General features: G+C 39.2%; 2 protein-coding genes across 3 annotated transcripts in view; both read left to right on the plus strand.

Moving 5' to 3' along the window:
- Window positions 1-208: 208 nt before the first annotated feature.
- LOC137259009 (CKLF-like MARVEL transmembrane domain-containing protein 7) lies at window positions 209-13,469 on the plus strand. 2 transcript variants are annotated; one of them, XM_067796710.1, is made up of 6 exons: window positions 209-601; window positions 4,980-5,093; window positions 6,686-6,826; window positions 7,337-7,534; window positions 7,853-7,951; window positions 11,567-13,469. In XM_067796710.1, exons 3-6 carry the CDS (start codon window positions 6,695-6,697, stop codon window positions 11,723-11,725), a joined length of 588 nt encoding a protein of 195 aa, XP_067652811.1. In that variant the 5' UTR covers window positions 209-601; window positions 4,980-5,093; window positions 6,686-6,694; the 3' UTR covers window positions 11,726-13,469. The 2 variants fall into 2 exon arrangements, with proteins under 2 accessions (XP_067652811.1, XP_067652812.1); XM_067796711.1 differs by lacking the exon at window positions 209-601 and having other exon boundaries at window positions 5,071-5,191.
- A 147-nt stretch (window positions 13,470-13,616) lies between these two features.
- The window catches only part of LOC137259010 (plasmolipin-like), a 46,149-nt gene continuing 35,117 nt past the window's right edge, over window positions 13,617-24,648 (plus strand). The window contains exon 1 of the mRNA XM_067796712.1: window positions 13,617-13,689. The gene's annotated coding sequence lies outside the window, so the exon portion shown is untranslated. The remainder of the gene's footprint in view (window positions 13,690-24,648) is intronic.

Here is a 24,648-nt window from a genome sequence, read left to right on the forward strand (position 1 = left end):
AACAAACAGAACCTCATCTTGACAACAACCAGCATCTATCATCCGTCGCAGCAGATCCAGTTTGGTGTAAAAGGTAAGACGGACGCTGTAAGTTTTCTAAATGATCTCTGAAAACAAACGCAGATAAATGCGCTGACAAGACCGATATTTAATAGATGCAATACGGTAAACATGCGGCTGGCCCAGATGTGACGGCAATGCCAGGGTGTACATGACAAGCATATCGCAACTCTGCAGTATCGTATTACAGGTTTTAACTTTCATAATTGACCCTGGTCGTGAGAAGAATACGTACATTGAGCAATGCACACTAACACGGAACCTATATGACAGTCATTGTGTTACTCGCCCATAGTGTAACGTCACGGCACACATGACTGTCGCTAGGGCTTGATTGTCTTACACAGGGATTACTTATAGAGCGGTTAATCAAGCTGCAGGTATAACTGAGATATAGGCTCAGGGGTTGCCCGTGTTGTAGGGCGACTGCTTGGCTGGATTTGCTTGTGTGATATAATATATAACGAGCCTAAGGTTTGGAGTAACAGCCAGGTTGGGTGAGGCCTCATGTGTCCGTGAACTCATCTTGGAGTACACTAAGGTACAGTAGAAATTTGACTTGTTCTTGACGGTTTAGCATGTTTGTTATGTTAGGGTTATTAAACTTAGCGGGAGTTCAGCATACCTTCGTGTAAAAAGAGATCGATTTACATGTATCAGCAGATTAGTCATCTGTAAATCCATGCTAGCTACAGCTTGAAGACACATGATGAAGAAGATATATTTGCTGAAATGTATTTAGACAACCAGTGGTATTGGGGAATATTTACAATTAAGTTTTTTCTAGGTGACTACCTTTTGGGTTGTTATAATGTTCAGATGTGGTAGAGGTATAGAAAAGTCAATGGTTTGCATATCGAAATGCGACCAAGGCCATTGACGCCTCTCCATTGGTGTCGTCATGCCGTTTTGAAGTACTTCATGTTTTACCCAGCTAAAACAAAACGTTTCTAGTTGTTTCCTTGAAACTGGTTCCTGAAAACATTTTGATAATGTTCTTGAAACGGCTTTTTAAACGTTATTTTGAAACGTTATAGAAACGTTATCAAGAAACAAAAATCCAAACTCCTACACACCAACGTTTTAGAAACGTTATTGAAACGTTGGCGTAGGTTTTCCTAAAGTTTGCTAAAAACCAAATGTAAAAGCTATAAAATCGTTAGTGAAACATTTTGAGGTTAAAGCTTCCTGATCAGAAGTCTCCGTTCTTCACAAGAATGTACATTTTAAATTCAATATTCATGTACAGATTTTGAATACACGGGTTCCTGCCTCTGACACGGTAAAGTTCCTGGAAACTGAATATAGGACGACAGTTTCCTAAAAGATGTATATGGATTTACATGATTGTTCTTCCGTCAATTTTTATGCCTTGCCTTGTGAACGTTCATCCTTAGTTTGTAAACATACGTATTCCTATGACGTCTTCTAAACATATCTGTGAGCGATATAACTTGTGCCATGAAATCTTTATGCCATAGTTTTAGAGTGAGTGTTTACTGCATCACAAGATCAAAATCAATAGTAAAAGCAAAATGAAATAGACTGTTTATATAGGTTAGCAGAGTGGTAAATTAATAAATGCACATTCATATCCAAACCGTCACAGTGTATCTGTGTTTGCAAATAATGCAATGTAGAGTGCATGGTGATATCAGGTCCTAGGTTGTCATGCTGGTTCCAGATTCCGACTCTGTAGAAGGCATGGTCGTCAACCCAGGTGTTGATGATGTAGGCGTGCACTGGACCTTCTGTGGAATCTCGGGAGCATCTTACATGATCTCTACCCAGGTCCTGAACCTGCCTCACAGGCAGAAAGGGTAGAGCTGCGGCACGTCTAATCCATGTATACACCTCAGGATCCTGGAGGTAGACATCAGTGAACTTAAGTTCCTGCACCTTCCCCTACAGAACTTGTGAACACCAACCTCTGACAGCACTATTTGGGAACACGTACTGCTTCTGCTGCTCTGATGGCGGATATTTCAAAGTCTGCGTGGATACTAGTTGGCTGAAGTGGATGTCCAGTGGTTTGCTGTACCTCCTCACTCAAGGGTCTGAACAGACGTTCATACGTGCGGCGTTGTCGGTTTGACAATAAACAAAACACTGAGTCATCTTAGTGTCAGTGAGGCCATGGATAACATACAGAGTGCAGGGCAGGAGTGAAAGGTTCCATCCATGTAAAGTGTGCCCACAACGTTGAGAAGCCTGAGCCGATTACTTGTTGCGAAACACAGAATTCTGTCTTCTTCGACATCATCATCACATGGAAATGGCTCTGCATCTACTGTCTGCTTGAAGATGTCTGGAAGATTGACGTCAGCAAGAGTCTTGGATAGTGGAGGCATGGTCTTCCTTCTCCGCTTGTATAGGCCACTCTTCATGGTGTGAAAGGAGGGAATGGCAGCAGCCTCTTGAAGACCAAGCTGAGCTAATTCTTCGTTATAGATCATCTGGATGGGAGTTGTCTCGGCCTGGACTCTCTGATGAAGTGTGCATGTAATCTTCAAGGCAACCTGGTCTTCTGGAGGATGATTATGTGGCGACTGGTTACGGACAAACTGTCCAACTGTGGTATTTTTGCCCAGACAACCATCTTGAACACACTTCCAGTACACACATGTCCGACGCCGGTTATTCAGCCTGTGCCTGTAGCCACCTAACAGAACTTGCTGCCCACCTTTCTTTGACGAAGTACTCTACCTTCTTTGGATTCTCCATGATTTGAACCAAACTAAGCAGAAGTCCTATTCTATTTCAAAGTGTTCCCTTCTCAAACTTACTCATTACAAATTTTATTACATGCTAAACAGATGTAATTACATTGCTTTTACATATATAGTTCCTGTTGAGATAGATAGACAAATTGTATTGAAAACAAGCAAAAAGGATACATAAGGCACTACTTGTGCCGATATGATCAGATAATGTCTAGGAAGTTTTCATAGTGACCACTTGATTGCAGGGAAGCGTATCACTGCTGCTCACCTAAAACAACATACTATTATTCCCTGTAGGCATTAAGAGACCTAAGCGGTAATATTCCATTTGAATCGGTGACTCCAGTTCGTTATTTTCTAGCATAAACAATACGTCACTTCCCTAACAGCCACATCAGAATTCCTCACAAGTGTCATCCTCTGATAAGTAAATATACTATACGACTTTTAACAAGAGATGAAGATGTGTCATGAAAAGGAAAATGCTTGTAGATAAAAGTTCACGCTGACATTAAAAGGCAACTTATTTTTTTAACTTGAAATGTGTAACAAATACACAATATTCAGTTCTGTACAACTGTTGCGAGTAACAACTTCTTCATGTAAATGATTCACGCATTTTAGGAAAGTATCATGCAATATAATCAGGTGAAATCTCTTGTATAATTTGACAAACTGTTTTTATTTATTTGGTGATAAAATAAGTCCTACTGTATATGATTAATGGTTTACTGGGGTTGATTGATCTGTATTTTGTAAGTTTTCGATATATACTGGACGGAATTTATACTCTTCAGCATAGTTTCACCACACAGAAACATTATGTAGCAGTAATTGAGCATCATTAAGAGTGGAGTGACAGTAAATATTTGTGGAATTTCTTTGAGTTTATTTCTGAAGCCAACTCAGAGACAATAAGGGTTTTACCCCGCAGTTAGCAATATCCCAGCAATATCACGGCGGAGTCTTTATTATCGTATGTAATTTAATTTCAAATTCCCGACGAGGCAGTGTCGCAGTCTGTTTGTCAAAGCGTTCGCTCATCCAACAGGATGTCCGGCTTCTTTATCACGTGGGTACAGTTTGAAAGGCTCAAGAGAGGTATCCTCCCAAAGCACCCTCGAGGTGCCGCTGCATATTGTTACAACCATGTTCACTCTGTACATTCGGGTCAGAATTGGCCATTGATAAGAATTGTCCATTAACGCAAAACAACACCCTCACCACCACCTTTCTCCTCAAATTGTGTTTTATGACCAACCCGAGCGGAAACGGAAATGAAGAGTGCACACGCACACCCCACCCGCCACCCACCCTATCCTTTTCTCGTTAGTGTGCACGTACCCTTTCTCATAAAGCTGTATCCGCCTCTTGGGTTGCCAGGCTCGCTGACTTGGTTGACACATGGCATCATATCCCAGTTGTGTAGATTGTGGGTAGGATGATGTTGATCACTAGATTGTCTGGTCCAGACTCGATTATTTACAGACCGCCACCATATATCCGGAATATTGCTGAGTGTGGAGTTAGACAGCAAACAAAACAAATTAATGTGCAATTTCCTCTAGACCTAACGTCTGTGGTACCAATCCGATTACCGTATTAAGGATTTTCAGCTACAACTTGCTATAACATCATATCGAAAAAGAAAATGGCAGAACCCGTCTTTATACAGCTGGAATATGTTGTCGAGTCGAGTTTAATAATCATTTTAATTTTAGAAGTTGTGTAGTACAGTTCTGTCAAAATTATAGATCACAACTTCTTTTATGTTGTGAATGCAACGTTCCAGAACAGACGTTTGTAACCTTATCCAACAGGAAATGAAATGTTAGCAATATAACAATTGTCGGAAACAAACACAATGTCAGTTTGGTTGTAGGTCATCATGACCCAGTGAGTTGCATGTTTGTTGGCGATACTGTCACCCGGTTTTGTCACATTAGTCGATGTCTCAGAAATGTCAACAAACATCCTTATTAACTATGCCTTAAAACAATATTCACTCGCAGACATTCTATTGAAAATGGCATGTTTTGTACCATATCTGATAACATGCCACATGACTTGACAAAAGATGCAACTGTGCGTAGTTTATAGAATTAGTTTCAAGTAGTTTACACATGAATAAATCGACAGACACGTTGTGTTCTATCAAGAGCAGCTCTGTCATGTCTCGTGTGTATGATGCTCCAGGTACAAGCCAGCTCCCGTTTCACAGATAGTGATAACCACACACACCTCCCCCTACCGGCGTTCCTTTGAGTCACGTGTCATCAGAACCCACACAGGGGCGGATCTGAGCAGAAGGTAAGCAAGCCGTCACCCAGCTGCATCACTCAGTGCCTATATGTAAACTTAAGTCCAATATTCACTTGTTACCAAGTACTTACCGACAGTATCAACTGGTATGTGTAATAGTCTATCAATGGTTTTCTTTACCCACTATCCTCGTTATAATACTGTTGCCTTTCCCTGTGATACTCGATAAATACTGTAATCTAGGTATGGTTCATGTGTTTAGCTTTGTCCGAGATGGTTAAGGCTGGGATTTGTTTCTGTGTAACGAGACTTTTTGTGAACAGTTTTGAGCTGTTTGTTTTCAGGTCAGATGAGCACATCACAAGCAGACGCGATAGCGTTTTTTCATAATAGCCCGTGTTATAACCGTCATAGCGAAACATTAATTTCAAACTTCCGGGAACGGTGTCGCTTGTCTGGCGGACAAGTGTATGTGTTGATTGAAAGGACGTTGAAACAACTAACTAGACTGTTGATTGTGTACAAGTCACCTATTAGTGGGACACGTCACTCATACGCATAGACACATGCTTGTATACGGTGACGGGGTGTTGGGTTTAGAAAGCTGGAGTTAACGTGTAGACACTGTATGTTTGTCATGTATATCGTATGCAAAGTAGACACGCAAAATAATGGTCACGCTTGGTCGACGACGCAATGAATAAAATTAGGGCGGCTGAACAGCAAATATTGTGTCAGTTTGTATATTTATGACGTGTGACAGGAATGCTTTAATGGCATAACGTTTATAGTGAAAGAAAAACCCAAACTGCTTGGTTTGCGTGTAAAGGTAAAACCATCGATCGTCGCTGAATGAGTGAATTTAATGTTACATCGCCTTTAGCAATATTACAGCAAATCGTCGCCGGTAATGCAGGTAATGGCAAGAGTTGTACCTTGTATTATTAATACCATATTTCCGGTATTCTGACAGAGGAAAGATCGTTTCTAATGCTTTCGGTGTCTGGGGCTGGTGAAGTAATCTGGGGGTTAAAGCGTTCGCTAATCACGCCGAAGACCCGGGTTTGATTCCCTACATGGGTACAATGTGTGAAGCCCATTTCTGGTGTTCCCAGTCGTGTTACTGCTGGAATCTAGTACAAAGCGGCGTAAAATAGCAAACTCTCTCACTCACTCACTCTCTATCGGTTTTTGGCATTGCCTGGTTCAGACTATTGTTTACAACATAACTAAAATCGTGCTGAAAATGACACCAAACACGATTCACTCACTAACTCACAATGATTCTACAAAGTTGTTAATGCTTGTATGTGTTTCAGAGTTATTATAAATATTGGCAACAATGACTTTTTTAGTAGGACCCGTGAAGGTCCTGGGGTAGAATAGGCCTTTAGCAAACCATGTTTGCCATAAAAGGCGACCATGCTTGTCGTAAGAGGTGACTAAGGGATCGTGGTGGTCAGGCTTGCTGACTTGGTTGACACATGTCATCGTTTCCCAATTGCGCAGATCGACGTTCATGCTGTTGATCACTGGATTGTCTGGTCCAAACTGGATTATTTACAGACCGCCGCCACATAGCTGGAATATTGCTGTGGCGTAAAACTAAACTTACTCAATCACTCACTCTTTATTTGTAGATATCCAATATGGCAAGCAACGAACCAGAAAATACAAATACAGGCACTGATGGACGGGAGACGTTCGACTTAAAGTGGGGCATATACATTGATATCACCTACTGCAAGAGCAGGCATGGCATCCTAACAGCCGTTACAACGGTAGGGAACTTCAAATAGTGCATATACATTGATATCACCTACTGCACGACTTGGAGTGCCATCCTCACAGCTGCAACAACGGTAGGGAGCTTCAAATAGTGCATATATATTCATAAGACCTGGCATTTCATCCTTACTGCTGATATAACGGTAGGCGACATCGAATAGTGCATATACATTAATATGACTTAGTGCAAGATAGAGCTGGCATGGCATCCTTACTGCTGATATAACGACGGCAGGCGACTACAAATAGGGCATATACATGTACGTCATTATCATCTGATGTCAGCTGTAAGATTGGACATGTAAACACACTCGCATAACTAGCGTTTGCGTGCGAGAGATGGAGAGAGGGAGAGAGGGAGAGGAAGTTATTAGAGAACGCAGGCTTGCGAACTGACTGTCTTTCACTAGCTGGTGTATATGGAATGAAGGTTACAATAGTGACTTTGAAAATGAACATGCTAAAAATTAACAAAGGCGTTTCACTATGGCTTATGTTACCAGATCATTTCCCTGATCGGATTCATCTGCATGTCTGCCGGGCGTGCCAGCGTCTACTGCGATTACCTGTACGGTTCCGCCTACAGCTTCTACGGCTTCGTCTCCATGTCAGATTTTCTCACTGGCCTCATCAACTACATCATATTTATGCTGGTTCTCTACGAAAAAATCATATTCAAGTTTGTTCCCTGGAAGATATGGGTAAGTTACGTATTAATACAATTACATTGACTTGAGATAATACGAGATAATAACGCGGTACACCCAAAACATCCTTCACGCCTCGTATCTATGTACGGGTTCAAACCCAGGTCATATGCGTAACGAACAAATGCTTTAACCACCAAGCCACCCAGCTGGGCCATAAGATAAGGACGGGCCTAACACTGAGATCATCCCGGAACCGCACACCTGAGGTACTATTTCATAACACCTTGCCATGAAGCTATCATAATTTGGTTTCGGTGGACAAAATTCTCTTGTCCTGTATATTAATGTAAGCATATTATTTGTTTTCAGGATCTCATATGGTCGGGTTTATGGTCCTTCTTTTACTTCGTTGCGTCCATCGTGGTGGCAGTACAAGCCTGTAGTCAAGCAGGGAACGCTGCAGCGGCGGTAACACTTCACGCCCTTTGTACCGTATTTCCTCCATTACACACTGGGTTTATACACACTCCATTACGCTTCTTGTTATAACTTTTGAAATTAAACATCTACTAAAGAGCGCCCGAAGAAACTATATGCCTAGTGTTTAATCGAGGAAATTCGGTAATAGGTTTAACTTATGTTATGTCCTGTGTCCATGGTGTCTTAGCGTTCACTTACCATGCTACGGACTCCACTTTCGATAAGGATAGTCGTTTCTTTACATGATTTACAAATACAATTCTTCTGATATGGCAAGTGTCTACTTTAACAGAATGATATTTGATTATACCTGCCAAAGCTGGATTATATTGGATTCTGAGAACGTATAGGCGGTATAAAGCATATTCGTCACCTGAGATTCTCTGACTGAATAGCTTCCTAGCAACCACTTCAGTTGTGTGATATAAAAGTTGATCACGTGAGTGGGTGAGTTAGTTAGTTCTACGCCTCTTTTAGCAATAGTCCATCCATATAATGAAAGGGGACACCAGAAATGGACTTCACACATTGTACACCTGCGGTGAGGCGAACCCAGGTTTTCGGCGTCACGAGTGGACGCTTTAACCACTTGGCTACCCGCCCAAAACGTGAACCAGAAACATCTTGGCTATAGTCTGTTTGCAGTGAAAACGTACCGATGAATTTCGCTTTAAACAAAAAAGCAAATCATGTTAAGCGAAAATAAGACTGCGAATCATCATCATTTTATCTTGCCAGTTGCCAGTTGAACATTTAAGTACCAGAATTTTATTCATCTTAGGATAAATGTTTTGTAATATGAGGGATAACAATGTTTTGGAATATATTCTCACCCCTACACCTGAAAGAGTAGGATCAAAGAAGCAAACCTTGTGTTCCCTCATATTATACAAGCTGACATCCATGAACTGAGGACGGATAACAATATATGGATAACTTCTTGACTGCTGTGAGAGTGATGTTACGATGTTGTTTCGAACACCGCCATCAAGCAAAGAATAAGGAAACAGGAGCATATATACAAGTTTGAGGAGATGCCTCGCAAAGAAGTTATCCTAGGATTGACCACCCTTTACGTATATCACTTTTAAATGCCATTAAAAGACATTTATCTGGTGACATGTGAAGGTTCGGGGGTCCGACTATGCTTGTCGTAAGAGGCGACTGATGGGATCGTGGGGGTCAGGCTCGCTGACTTGGTTGACACATGTCATCGGTTCCCGGTTGCACAGGTCGATGCTCATGATGTTGATCACTGGATTGTCTGGTCCAGACTCGATTATGTACTGACCGCCTTATAGTTGAAATATTGGTGAGTGCAGCGTAAAAATAAACTATCTCATTCATATATCTGGTCTCGATTTCGACAGGCCAGTCATGCAGGTGGAATGTTGTTAAGAACTGCGACCAAACTTTATGAAAGACAGGTTGTCAACCACTACTGAAAATTTGATGAGGACAAGAGGGATTCAACTAATAGTGTCTACTGGAAATGAGCAGGTTTAGCCTGTTTATATTTTTAATGTTGACAGAAAAGAAGAATTACTTCAAATTGAAAAGGAGCCTTAGTGAGAGGGGCGATCTTTGAGGAAGTCTAGAATTGCTTCATTTAAAACTTTGACATTGCAGAAAGGGCTTCTCGGAGGAAAGATAATGTGGTTATGGGACTGTGAGACGTACTGTACATGAATCAGCGAGTCAAACAACCAGTCGCTTGTGACGGTGTATTGTTAATGGGAGGTAACTCCTGCAGTATTATAGTTTATGGTTCTCAATCCCTATCGACAGTAATTATTCTCTAGCAGGCTACCTGAGTCTTTCCGATGATAATATTGAATTACTGAATAATGAAGAACACTTTGTTAAAATGTTCAAACAGTGCTTATATGTCCTAAATTAACTTTTACTTTTAAATGGATTGTAAATCATTAATTCTGCATATGTGACACGTTTTGTGGATTCTATACACGACGTTTCATAACTAAGTCTTGCTCCTTCATCAGGTGAAATGAAAAATATCAAGTATTTGTAAGAGAGGCAGAGAACTTCCAGTCATTATATAATGCACAGTTAGCTAATAATATTTCTTTATAATGGTCACTCTTTTTATGAAACTGCGTGAATGTATTTTATCTGCGCTTCACTCACTACTGCTGACAGCGTGACGTTTGGTCTGGTTGTAATGCCCACAGAGAATGTGAGTGAGTTTAGTTTCACGCCGCACTTTACAATATTCCCACTATATGACTGCAGTCTGTAAATAATCGAGTCTGCAACAGACAATCCAGTGATCAGCATCATGAACATAATCATAAATCTACACAACCTAGATGCGATGGCATGTGTTCACCGATGATATTTAGCAATATTTTTAAAACTCATTTTGATGTAAATTCATGTCAGTTATCGTCGTTACTCTGTTTGTGAACACTCATTCACTCAACGTATAATCGAGGCAGCCATTGTGTACTGACCAATTGTTCAGAAATGTTTCAGATGGCGCTCATCAGTGTCTCTTAGCCGTGCGTGTTGTATGATTTACTCGTGTTTTTTAAAAGACGGGGGCCCCATAAAGAGTTGACATTACCTCTTGAAAATTTTAGGAATCTTGAATTTTACAGCTTTTAATTTTTTTTCCAATATCAACTTGTCTGTAGTATAGCCAAGGTGGAACTTATGTTGTATATAGGGGTAACATGGATTTGCGAAACTTAACCCATAGGCTGTTGTTGTTTACATATGTGTGTTGATATGTTGCGTTGTGAGGTCAGGTCCGTTCTGGAACTTACCTTAGTCTTCATAGCAAAACTGTACATATACATTCGAACAGGAGCTTCTTAGTTTGTACGACTGCATTTGGAAAAGCGGAATAATTTAAACTTTGGTACAATCTCTCAAAACCTATTGTATTGCTTTCGAAAGCGTTATGAAATAGACATGTTACAGGCCTTCTATATGTTCAGTATATTACAGTCAGATTGTGAAATCAGTCTTTTCGTGAAAGGACTAAAACTTTCAGTCATCAAGTGAAATGACGCAGAACGTCAACCATTTCGCTTCATATACAATCAATATACTTCAGTCATTCCATGAAATTTCACTGAATAACTTCATTTACAAAAGTGGATCACAATTTCGACATCACGTACTTGAAACTTTTGTGGCGACTATAGCACTTCAGTTTGACTTTAAACACGTGAAGCTGTATGTTGGCTGTGTCCAGAGCAGCCACACCTCATAATCCCTGTCGACCATATATAGATTAAATGAAGTTTCGTGAAATGACTGAAGTATGTTGATTGTTTTCACACAAAATGACTCGAAATTGCTGACCCATATAGTGATTTCACGAAGTGACTGAAATGATTAGTTATTTCATGAAATGACTTCACAATCAAATCTGTAACATATACATGAAACAAGATGCGTTAACTAATCCTTCTCATTTCCGGTTTCACGTGTATGAACCCAGGTTGTTGAAGCAGCCATTTCACCATGCGCATGCCCGATTTTTTTGAAAGGTTGTCCTTTAACTGCGCCATTGATTAAAACAGCCTTCACTCACAATGAAATAGTAACTTTATTTTCTGTTTTTACCTGAAGGTGTTCGGGTTTGTGGCAATGGGTTTGCATGTAGCCATGGCTTACTTCGCCTTCAAAGCATGGAGGGAGGAGCGCTCAGGGACCGGGGGAGTGACCGGCCCACAGTCCTCAAGCACAGCCCCAGATTACAGCGCCGAGAAGAACTTCGAACAGTACTGAAACTTCATGTTGGGACGAGATGCCAAGTTCACAATTCCATCATGTCCATGATCCGTATTTTTACTTGATATCATGTTTTTAAGATTCATTTTACATTGCTCTCATTAGAATATTTCACAGAAGTAGCAGAAAAATGCCAACGGGTTGTGTCAGACAATGTGCCCCAAAACAATGTTTCAAACTCCGGGAACCCATTCGTTATTGATAGCATTTGTGCAAATCCGTTACCCAAGTTCTTTGAGACATTTTTGTCACAGATATCCCGACTGCTTATACGCCTTCTGTGGCACTGGAAATGTACTTTGAAACATGCACTGCCCAAAAAGGCATTGCTGCATAAAATGGACACAAAACGGTGAAAATACTTTCATTTACTAGATCATGGAACGGTACCCTTTTATTGGCATTGGGTGTCTGGTTAGTGATCATTTTATCATGCATTTCGGTTTGGTCATTTTTAAAGTAAGGATTGTACGCCTTTAATGGTTGGTTGGAACACAGAGAAAATGTTTTAATATAATACACAGCTAGCTGGCATTTATGTTGCCAGAAGTAAAGTCTGAAGGTGAGGGAGAAATAGTTTAGCAATATCGCGGTGGGGACACCAAAACTAAGTTGCACACGTTGTGATCATATGGGGAACTGAACCCGGGATGTGACGAGCGAACGTCTTAACCACGAGGCTACCCCACCGCCCCATGTTGTCTTACATGTCTTGTGAATTATTACTACATGTTTCACAATGATGGTTGTCTGGATTACCCAGTGGATCATAATACAGTGGAAATATAATACACTGGATAAACGGAACAGTCAGTCTTGACTTTACCACTGTTTCACCAGTACATACACACGCACATGTGTCCTTGCATTATTGCTGAATGGCAGTGTAACAACAGGCATGAATCATTATGGAATTTCGTGGTCTTTTCTTTCCACAATTATCATTTTCAAGCATTGTAAACAATGGAAGTGTCAGGCAAAACAACGTTTGCATTTGAAAATTGTTCCATTCACTATTTTGTTAGGGATCCCCAAATGTTCATGTTCCTCTGTTTGTAGTCACCATCAATCATGTATGAAATAGATTGGAGGTTTATGAAATTATTACATATCCCATTCATCTAAAGAATTATATCGCCCTATATACATTGGAGGGATTATGCAAACTAGACTTTCTCAATGATTCTGTATCAATGATGTCTGGTAGTTTCTATTTTGTATTGCTTTCAGCATTGCAGACAGTGTTCAATGTAATCATTACCCCTGAAGAAGATTCATTTAAAGCGTCGCTGGATATGTTACTTTCGATACATACATGTATACATGTTTTTAAGAATCAACTAAATTAACCTTGTCACCTTTTTGCGACTTTTTCAAATCAATTTTTTAAATAGGATTCTACAATGAGATCAGTATTATTTTGGTTTGTATGAATTGGACGGAGCTTGATATTCCAACTCCTCGGCGTAATTGTCCTCTACGTTTCATAAGTTTGACAAAATTATGAATGAAGTAACAGATGGTGTTTGATTGTCATGTACATGATGTGTTCATCGGCGTTTGAAATGCACTAATAAACTGGTTCTCATTATTGGTGCTCAGTGAATCCACAAAGCGTTCGGGGACGTCTACATGTGTATTGTGATATATGTACAGATATTTGTATACACATGAAGCTCTGAGGTATCGATTTCCACCATGATGTGTGCTAGGTATCAGAATAAAATTTACATTGTTTTTCCTTGGTGTTATTTGTGTTATCTTGTTATTAGGAAATGATGGCGAATCAACAGAGGCGTTTTAATTCGCCAAAACGCTGGGAAAAAAATGTTGTTTTTTGTCTTTTGCAGCGGCTAGCAATGTATTCAAACATTACAAAGTTGTCTGCTCTTGACTCCGCCCACTTGTCCGGAAGTGGCTTGTACTTCCGTTGGAGAAATTAGAAATTCTTTCGCTGTTTGGTAAGTCATCTTCATTCGATTTCTAACTTACAGGTACTTCTTGCATTCATACTCAACACTGATAAATTAACATGTTGACCTAGCATTTCGTAATTGTTAACTGATCACGTATTTGCATCGAGTTTTATTGGAAACTTCAACCTCCATAACTGGATTGTAAGGAGCACTTGCTGCCTCACTGACGCTTCCCTCCCAGTCAAACGAGTTTGTCCCGCGCACTATCGTCTGTCAATGGGAGTTTCTAATACCTCTGTATCGTGTGCTCCTTGACCATGACATTATTCTGCACTGCCGAGATGCAACTGTCAGCCCATTCTGACCCTGTATATTACTTACCAAAACTCGGAATAATGTTATAGTGATACCCCGATTTAGTCAGAATTCTCGTCATTTATGAGGTTATCAGTCGGTTTTGTACGGTTTCGTGTGTGTAAATAGCAAACGCAATGTAAACGCTTTGAGCTACATGCAAGGCGATAGGTTGCTACGCTGACATACGTAGACTTCACCGGAGCTATCGAGACATCGTATCGTACTAACCCAGACCGTTCACCCTAGTACTACGTCGTTGTCGTGTTGACATTGAATAGGATTGCGATATTAGGAGTTAAAGTTTCCGGCTATTCTCGGGCATTGAAGTGAAAGTTAATTGAACATATTTTTGGCGGATGTTGATTAAGGTAAGTCATGCTGAATAATTATGTGAGACATAATTTTTATACCTTATTCTTTGGCCATGACTTGATCGTTAGCTACAAATTATAGACAGCACGTTTCACTTGCCTACGGGTCTTGTCTTCACTTTCTGCTACACTACCTTATTCATCCACTCTAAGTCAATAGTGTTTTAAGCAGTGGCAAATAATGTCACATGATAATTGTTATCTGATATTTGTATATTTAAAAAAAAATCATTTGAAGGTAAAATTGATTTCATTAAGTTAGTAAGTTCAGCAATTTTCCTGACTGATCAATATCTGAGAGCAACTTTGCCACATGATCACAATCATAACTGAAGGCTTACTTGTAACAGTATTGATTATTTTGCTGAAACAGCTGTGTGAATTTCACACGAAGCATCGCTTTCTGTATACTATGACTTTCCGGGAAAATTTCCAATACTTGCTTATCATCAAAGTGTGATTCTGATTTCTGACTTGAAATATTGTGGATGGTTATAAGACACTCTTTACCTCTCTTACAACCATTTATGTGATTCTTTAGATGGCTACAGATGACTAAAGCCTGCTGGTAACACCTGTTATTCTTTGAGAGGCTTTTACATGTTGGGGCACAAAGTAGGGATAAATGTTATGGATGAACAACTTCTTTGCAATAATGATCAGTGTTTCAGTGCATGGTCTAGCACTGTTGTCAACACTTGCTTGATCGATAGAACCTACATTAAAATGTCATTCCTAATTGTAGGAAATGTGTTGTTCTTATATCTAATTGTTTAGTAATTATTAATATATTGTTTAATGCCTAAAGCGTGACTTTGGTTTCTGTCCATATAAGATGTGTTAAGTCTACATCCAGAGATTCTGTATTGTGTCAATAACGAGTGACAACATGTACTGAACTTTCTCTGTTGGTAATATAGTTCAATTGTTCATAATTATGTCATTTACTGATTTGAAACTACTGGGAAAGGCCATGGGTTTTGTTACTTTCTGCAATTGTTAACTGAAGTTAATTGATACATTCAATGACGTATGCTTCATTTTTTTTAAATTTCCAAACATCACTGGGATGTTGCCAAAATGTTGAAAATATAAATGTTTCCTATCTCACCACTTATGCTCTTAAAATGAACCAGGTACCAATACCTTTGCCCTATCCTGGGAGACACTTAATTTTCCTATATCATGTAATGAGGCAGCTACATCGATTGTCTGCAGTCGAATATATAACAGATGAGTATTATGAATATACCATATTCGTCCCTGCCTTCTGTTGTTGGTCATTTATAGCCCATTTTTGTATTGTATTGTCCCCTATAGTTAAACTGGATCTAATCACTAGTTTTACATTCTTCTCAGTGATAATATTCTAGTTAGTTTTACTGTCCTTCGTTGACAGGTTTTTACAATGTGTCAGTAATTAATATGTATTTTTGTAATTCATTATTCTCATCATGATATGGCTGAAATATTGCCAATGTGACAATAAATTATAACTCACTCACTCAGTATACCATTTTCTGTCATTAAATTGATCAATAGGCTAGCATGAAAGTGGTTCACAATGGTTACATAAGTATAATGTTAATAGAGATAAATAATTCCTTTTAAATTGAAAAGGTAGCCAGTGAGAAGGAAGGAGAAAGTGCTCCTTCCGTTTGCCACTTTTTCCTTCCGCAGATTAACAGAGATAACATGCAGTGTGGTTCAACCCGACATATTGTAATCAATTTGGGATTTTAGTCAAAGGGAGGAATATAGACCTGGTTCATTTCCGACATTAGCATCGCAGAAAGGGCTAGTAACACGAGATAATAATGCTTTTCAGGGACTGTGAAACAGACTACCAGAACCTATTCAAAGTTGTATGAAAATCAGCTGGTGCCGTGGTCCATGCTTTAAGTGAATAATCATGTTTTGTTATGACTGGGCGGACAATAAGCAGCAGGGTAACACGCTGCAATGTAGACTTGGTTGACAGCCTAACACTGCAAGGTTTTAAATGTGCTTGTGGGTGTATATTGAGATAAGAGCTCCAGCACGTACAAATCATGCAGCAGTTGGCTTATTGACAGCATTTTCATCTGTAGGGGCCAGGTTGTTGGGCCACTTGGTGTGTTCAAATGGTATTTTGAATCCAGGGTGTGAACTATAAATAACTTGACTCACTGTCACCATGGCTTGAGCCATACACTCTTGTAGTGTAAGGGATTTTACAGCGAGTATTACTCAGTGTCATGGACTGGTGACTTATCGTCTGCCCAGGATATATCATTAATATCTGTACGGTAAGTGAGGACAGTTACCCTTTTGAAGGTCATTTCGTTGAACGAGAAACAGGATTGTTTTTTATTTTAAAATGGGACTTTTGATTGAATCATATCAATGTTAATTACATTTCAAGTCTCATGTTTGCTGTAAAAATGTTTTTAAAATCTGTGATGTTTGTTAGATGATGAAAAGTAAGTGATTTGTGAGTATGAAATCATAAATTGGACATGGCTATAGTTTGCATGAGGAATATTGACGGCAGCCAAACAGTGGGAAGAAATCTTCCCAAGGCACAGTGAAAGGTTTGCGTATGTCAGTTCAAACAACAAGTTTTTCTTGTTATTCAACATGTTAAGACAACTAGTTTAATACATGTCCAAAGACACACTGAAATAGAACAGCTGTTACCATTCTTAAAACGTCTTAGTTAATATCGTTTTTCTTTTGCCATGCCTGCATTGTTATATAAGATGTTTAACAGGTGTCTGAACAAATCCTTTGTGTAACTGAAAGACTTGTAATGAGCCTTGCTCGGGCCAGACTTTCATGACAGAACTGTGAAGGTTTGTATGCTTGAGCAACGGCTGTAGCCTCCATCATCTGGAGTACAAATATTGATCTGTTAGCGGAACATCCTAAATGGGTCACCATCCTGCATGAACAATCACGTCACTGTAGCGTAAAAAGAACCGTCGATGCAAATAGTCAGTGTGGGTATTTCAGATCTTGGGTTAATATTTTCATAGTGTCAAAATTTGGACCTTTTTACAAGTGTTCAATCATAATTTTTATGTTGCATTTATGTTAAGAGCATGTAATATTTAATTAGAACCAACTTTGTCATATTCCCTTGTGTGTCTGGATTCTATCATTAAGTCTGTGATTTTGTGATTCTGGAAAACATGGATACCCCGGTACCTATACAGTTACCATCAGGGCACCATGACCCCATGTTTGTGCTAATGGATATTAGCCTATCATTGATGGATCATTTGACCTGTAGGATTGCTTGACCTGTAGGATTGCTTGACCTGTAGGATTGCTTGACCTGTAGGAACATGAGTCACCAGGTCAAGGTTCATGAGTTACATTCAACTTAGAGAGTTTGATTTGGAACTGACTCTTGAATCAAATAGATTTTCTTTACGGAAACCAGGGATTTCTCAATGAATCCCAACTTTCTATTCATACATTTTCTTCAAAATTTGGATTTTGTGTATTTATTGTTTTGTGAAAAGTTTTTCAACCTTACCTTTAATACAAAAGTACCTCTTCTCTTTTAGTTATGAACTACATACACCTGTACCAAGCTATATCAGATGCAGATATAGTATTCCCAGAAATTATTGAAAATCATGTTGCGTCATGTAACTCATTACGTTTATTAACTTCTGGCATTTTACTTACATAAACATGTTAAAACATCATCCTTTTACAGTCTCAGTCTTGTTTTAGTACTTTGTTAGACCTCCTCGCTCAGCAATGCATGCCTGATTACGCCTAGGCACACTACCCATCAAAGTTTGTAGGTAATCGTGTGATAGGGTATCCCAATATTGGACCACCTCGGCCTTCATATCTTCAATATTTCTCAGTCCCTTTTGGTTTATTCTGTCCTTCATGACTCCCCACACATTCTCAATTGGGTTTAGGTCTGGGCTGTAACTGGGCCAGTCTAAAACTTGAACATTTTCGCCCGACAACCACTGTTTTGTGTAGCGCAGTGTGTTTTGGGTCATTATCATGCTGGAAAATCCAATCATCTTCATACAATGTTTGTGCTGTCGGAAGAAGGTGACCATTTAGAATGTCAACGTATTTTTCTTTTGTCAAGTTTCCCGTGAAAACACACAATTGCGTCACTCCGCGAGCCGATATGCCACCCCACATGTGAAACTTCGGGCTATGTTTTGGTGGCTGGTAGATAGGTTTGACAGTATCTTTGGTCCAAATTTTCACACAGTTAGGGAAAAGCCAAACAGAACCTTCATCCGAAAAGGAAAACATTATCCCAATCTTGATTTTCATGAGCCCGACACCAGTTTAAACGTTTTTCCTTTTGTGCATCTTTCATCAACGGCGAGGGAATTCCACGTTTTTTCACCCAATTAAGTCTCTGTAATTCCTGCCTAACTGTTTCATTGCATACCTGAGGACTTCCTCTGCTAATCATTTCATTTCTGATGTTCTCAACACTTTTCAATTTGCCCCTACTCACAATCTGCCCAAGTCTTCGGCGATCCACAACACTGAATTTCCTAGGCTGACCTGCCCCTGCTTTGTGCTCTATCCCGGTTCCTGTTTCAATATTCTTCAAAGTTCTGTATACTGTAGACAGAGGAATACCATGTCTACAAGCTAACACTTTAGCATCAGCCTCACCCCTTTCAAAATCATCTAGAAGGAGCTTTCTTTTCTATCTTGCTGTAAATTCTGCCATGTCAACACAGGAAGCTGTCTGCTCAGACAAGGGAGATAACTCTTGACGTAATGAGCTGCCTTCTAAGCCTTCAAGAGTTGTCTCCCTTATTTAGTATGCTTAGTGCATAGTGAAAGCCCCTTTTCCAATCTTAGCATCATTAGAAAAAAAACAAAGATTTTCTCAATAATTTCTGGGAACACTGTATGTATACATGAATTTTGATTCTAGAGATGACATATCAGTCTGTTACTAAAGCAAAATATATCACTCCTTTTGCCTTTTTCTATTTCATGGCTTTTAGCATTCTCTTCCCACAGAGGTTACTTGTCATATCTTCCTACGAACCTCTGTTCCAATACAGCTATATTTCGCGGTTCTCATAAAATCCCCTAGCGGCAAAAAATGGCAGCAGATTTATCTCCCTTTTTTTCTGTCCAATCAGAACACATGTTACATCGACCTAGATTCAACTTGACAAATGCAAGCAATGTGGAGAAACAAATATGACATGACTGAGTTCTGTCTAGAAGAAATATTTTAGTATCACGCTCGGGAAGTGGTTCTAGTTTTCATGATGCATCCGGAAATTACCAAGATCTTGCAAACGATCCCTTTAGAAACAAGGTCGCTGATTGCACAAATAAATCTGATTGCCTCCAGTCACGAGGCTTGAACACTCGCACCATGAAAAGGTCGTATTAGAACAGAGGTTATGTAGGAAGATATGACAAGTAACCACTGTGGGAAGAGAATGGGCTGTCAGCATTTTCTGTAAAACATGAAATGTATTAGATTGGCAGGACATTCAACTAGCATCATCGAGATGAAGTCTGTGATTGGTCAGTATGTGATTCTGACATGGTATGATGCAATTTGAAGCATTACAATGAATGAGTGAGTTAGGTTGGTTTTATACTGCACTGAGCAATATTGTAATGATATGTCTGGGCCACCCAATCCCACAAGAGCCTCTGCAATAAGCATGAGTTACTGAAGATCATTTCTTACCCAGATCTTCAGGGGTCCAATAATGAAAGCCTATCATGCACAACATCTGTATCCTTGGATTGGTATAATAGTCTAAATATCAAATGTAGGATACACGGGTAGGCTGATAACCATCTGTTATCCACATCCCTGTTTGTCTATCCAGACCCACAGCTGTTGTTGTTCCATATCCTGGTGTTAAAAGGAACTCTTGAGGTGCTAGCCACAAAACAAGATACAGAATTGCATTAACTGCTGAAGATCTGTTTTCCCTCATCATCACATGCATGCTTAGTTTAACAGAAAACATGACTGCCTGACGTCAGGAATATGTCTAAAGCTGCTCTGAGGCCAATATTTGGCACCAAGTCTGCAGTGAATGTCGCTTGAAATTCCAAAATTGATCTAAAAAAATCCCATTTCATGTTTTACTAAGATAAAACTAATATGATGGCCTAGCCATGCAACTTTTTGTTTCATTTTTTATTTGTCTACTATTTATAGCAGGACTAAGAGAGAATAAGACTTGAATGTCTAACCGAATGGAATAGCAGAAATTCCCATTTATCTCTCAACATCTCCTAGTTTAAGATAGAAGCTGTTGACATTGATTTTTATATTACTGTAACGTGGCATCTGCTCTCCTTCCTTGCAACCATCACATACAGGTCAAACTTACTGGAAACTTTGTAGTTTGAAATGTTTGTTGAGGAAGATGATAGTATACATTGTATCGTTTGATACAAGTGTTCATATAGATAGGGAGTAAGTTTGCAAATATACATACCAGTTGTAAAGTTTTATATACCTCCTCTAAACATAGTGTTATGTTTATAGTCTTAGATTATACCTCCTCTAAATACTGCATGTGATAATACTCCAGTGATATACCACAATTTGAAATGCTGACGAATGCATTACAGTCAGTTTTGAAAAGACAGGTATATTATGTTTCTCAAAATCATGCATATTTTTGTTTTGTTGGCAAAGTTTATTGATATGACAAGTCAAATTGGAATGCTAAAATTCAGCATGAGGCAATAGGTTTCTTTCCGAAAACAAAATTACTGCGAAGAGCTTCCTGCATATAATGTGCTTTTAGCTTGATTGGTAACCATAGCAACTTCCAGAATGGCAGATGACTAAATGAACATGTGCAATATATTCCACAAGTTGTTATACAATATATTAATAAATTGCTGTGCAAGTCACAGTAGTAATATTGTAAGTAGTACAAGTTGTAAAGGGAGTAAGGTTGCACTATAACCATGATAAACTCAAAACTTGTGGCAACAAGGCATGCACTTTACACAGACCCCGGCCGCTGTTTTGATAGACATTTTGCCAGTTGCTTTGGTATATACAGTGAATGTCAGGGATGCTGGTAGGAAGAATGCTGATTCAGCTAATATGTTATCAGAAGGTTGGTCGTACTTATTACCAGTAGTCTTTGATGCTTTGTGGCAAGCCATACTATTAGCATGGTGAGAGGTGTATCAGTGTCATAGGTTCATGGATAGTTGGTGTATGATCTTGCTGAGACAGATATTTTGTTTATATATTGTAATATACAAAATTAAAATGATTAAGTAACATATGCTATAACCAACTCTCATTTTCATACTGTTTCATAGATCTGGTATTTGAATTATATTGGAAAAGGTCCACTCTGTTCATGTGGAAATTCACATGTTTAAGTGACAGTCAAAATAATTCTCTGCTCTTAGAATTTTGGTTTGGAACTTCACTTTATGCAGTCATTTTTCATGAGTCTGAGTTGAAAGGTATAACTAAGGTCTATTACTTTTTTATGTGCCGGTATTTTTTTAACGATTCATATTGGTTTAACATGGTTGCATGCCCTGTTTGAGTATGAAGAAATATATTAACTCTCTCTGGAGTCTCTCATTATACTGCATTTCAGCCATGTGTCAAATATCTGATGAAATATCACAAGTACAGACTTAATGTCTTCACTTTGAGAGACAATTGTTTTCATGAGAGCGTTTCCTCATTTCATGCAGTTAGTCACATTTTGACGCCCATCTCTGTCACAGCATGACACACAACCTCACAGAGTTGACATAGTGTACATGGTGTAGCCATGGCCACTCAACCATGATGGCCGAGGTCAAGACCTTGACATCTGATCTTGTGGGCATGACACTGACAGGACTGTGAGACTTGTAACCCTGCTCTAGACTGCCTTACTAGTGGCTATACTTTGTTGTGTTCGTATCAGTCACATTCCAGCTCCACAGGATATAGTGCTGCCTGTCCTTTCCTTTCCGTGGCAATCAGTGCAACTTTACAGGTACCATAGTTGCTGTAATTGCCGTCCTACCTGAAATACCAGCTGTGGTATGTGATGCATTGCTGGCTGGTAGTCAGGGTAGGGGCAGTTTAACCAGCCAGGATATATGCTTCAATACATCTTGGACATCACAGGTATGTTTCTGTGTGGACACATGGTACACAGTGATATAGTACTGCTCCGTTTCAAATTTCGCAATGATTTTCCTGCAGAAATACAACAGTCTGTGAAATACCATTGATATTAAGGGCATTATTCAGTGATGGAATTTCACAACAAAATTAGGCACTACCATGCAGGTCAGAAATTGCAATCTTCCAATTCACATTAGCATTGATACTGTGAAAGCATTAACAGTAATAACACTGAGAATGGTTAAGGTGACACATTAGGCTGTTTTTCCTTCATCACTGCATCACTTTCATTTGTCAGCAAAACAAATTTTTATTGCTGTTTTAAAAACATAATTTTGATTTGGCCCCATCCTGATCATCCATTTTTTCACTATAAGAATGAGTGTCTGTAAGAACGAGTGTGGCTGAATCTACAACAGTATTCATTAACACATGCTGAACTTATCAAGCTATATTTCTGAGAGAGAACAATGAAAATGTGTTCCTCCTCGTCACTATAAAAAATTTGAAAAAAAGGTCCTACCGTCCTCGTCACTTTTGAAAATAATGTGCATTAGAAACATTTACTTCTTACCATGCAGGCTTTCCAGGCCAGGCAGACATTGTGACCAACTGATATGCACTGAAGCCATGGTTTAGATGGCAGGGTACTCAGAAATTATTCTAGACTTAAACCATGCCAGAAGAAGTGGGCCTTGAATAGCCTTTGAAACATTTTCTGATGTTGAGCATAATTCTGAACCTGTCTGTAGACCTGAACAAGGCCAACGATAAGAGTTAGTATGAGTTAATGAGAATGGTTTTATGTGACTTTTAGCAATATTCCAGCAATATCATGGCGGTGGACACTGAAAATGGGCTTCATGCATTGTGGGGAATCAAACCCAGGTCTTCAATGTAACGAGCCTTTATCGCAAGGCTTAACCTACTACCTGTCAATAATTGTTCAGGAACAGTAAGGTGTAAATATGTTCCCTGTCTGATCACAAGAACTGACCCTATGAGTTACCTGCTAGAGGACCATGTGAGACAAAGTGGATGCTTTGACTTTTGTAGATTTATATGTGATAGCTGGCACCAAGACAACAATCTCATACTGAAGGGCACCGATGTAGGTTCACTACACACGTATCACATACCTACCTCACTGTGGTGTTGTTACTGCCATAGAGATATATCCCGACCTACCACCAGTTTAAGGCTTACTAACGCATTCACAAATATCTATCCCAGAAATAAGGCAAAATATAGGCTAATCTCAGAGTCCCAGAGATATATTATTTGGAAATTTGTACACAATATATAGTCCAAATACAGACCATCACAATGTATATTTCAGACTGAGGTAGTCTGGATGTGCCAGATCACCCGAGATGTATTCTGTTGATATTTTGTCTTGGGTCTTGGAAACAGTCTCGGTGAGATGCTATCTTCCAAGCTGTTGCTTCTAACTTGTTATCCTTCATTGTTCAAATATCATTAAGGACCCGTGACAGTCCGGGTTAGGTTGCCCTTCATTAAACCATGTATGTCATAAGAGGCAAGTAACAGGATTGAGTAACAGGATCGTGTTATCAGACTTGCTAACTTTAAAAGAATTTCGTGATCGAGAGTTAAATATGTTTTATCAAGAATGGCATTTGACTCTAGAAAGTAGCTCTTGTTATGAATTGTATAGCACATTTAAAACTCCAATACAACCTGAATTGTATTTATCTAAACTAACTTATTACTGTAATCGATAGATATTTGCCAAATACAGGACAGGCTTGTTGGACTTAATGGTACATAGAGGCAGAAAACTGTCCATCCCAAAATCTGAAAGAATTTGTCCTTTATGCAATTCTTCAGTCGAAGATGAAGTACATTTTACCCTTGACTGTCCGTTTTATGAAGATTTACATTACAAGTATATCCCAGAATATTATCTGTCGAGACCATCATTGATAGCCATTACTAGTATATTAACAACTAGTAATGAATCCACCCTTCGTAACCTAGCTCTCTATGTTAAGTATGCATTTATTCGTCGTAACGAGCACTTCCAATAAGTCATGTCCTAATGCATATCCGACGTATATCGCTGTATGCAACTTTCTTGTATAAGGGCCAGTGGCCTACAATACAATAAACGATTGTCTTGTCTTT

This window comes from Haliotis asinina, chromosome 12 (genome assembly GCF_037392515.1).
Source record: "Haliotis asinina isolate JCU_RB_2024 chromosome 12, JCU_Hal_asi_v2, whole genome shotgun sequence".
Taxonomy (NCBI): Eukaryota; Metazoa; Mollusca; class Gastropoda; order Lepetellida; family Haliotidae; genus Haliotis; species Haliotis asinina.

Excerpts from the sequence above, each read along its gene's own strand:
- LOC137259009 (XM_067796710.1), top strand. The coding sequence starts at position 6,695 with ATGGCAAGCAACGAACCAGAAAATACAAATACAGGCACTGATGGACGG. Across the intron at positions 7,535-7,852 it reads TTGTTCCCTGGAAGATATGG|GATCTCATATGGTCGGGTTT; the intron begins GTAAGTTACGTA and ends ATTTGTTTTCAG. Across the intron at positions 7,952-11,566 it reads CAGGGAACGCTGCAGCGGCG|GTGTTCGGGTTTGTGGCAAT; the intron begins GTAACACTTCAC and ends TTTTACCTGAAG.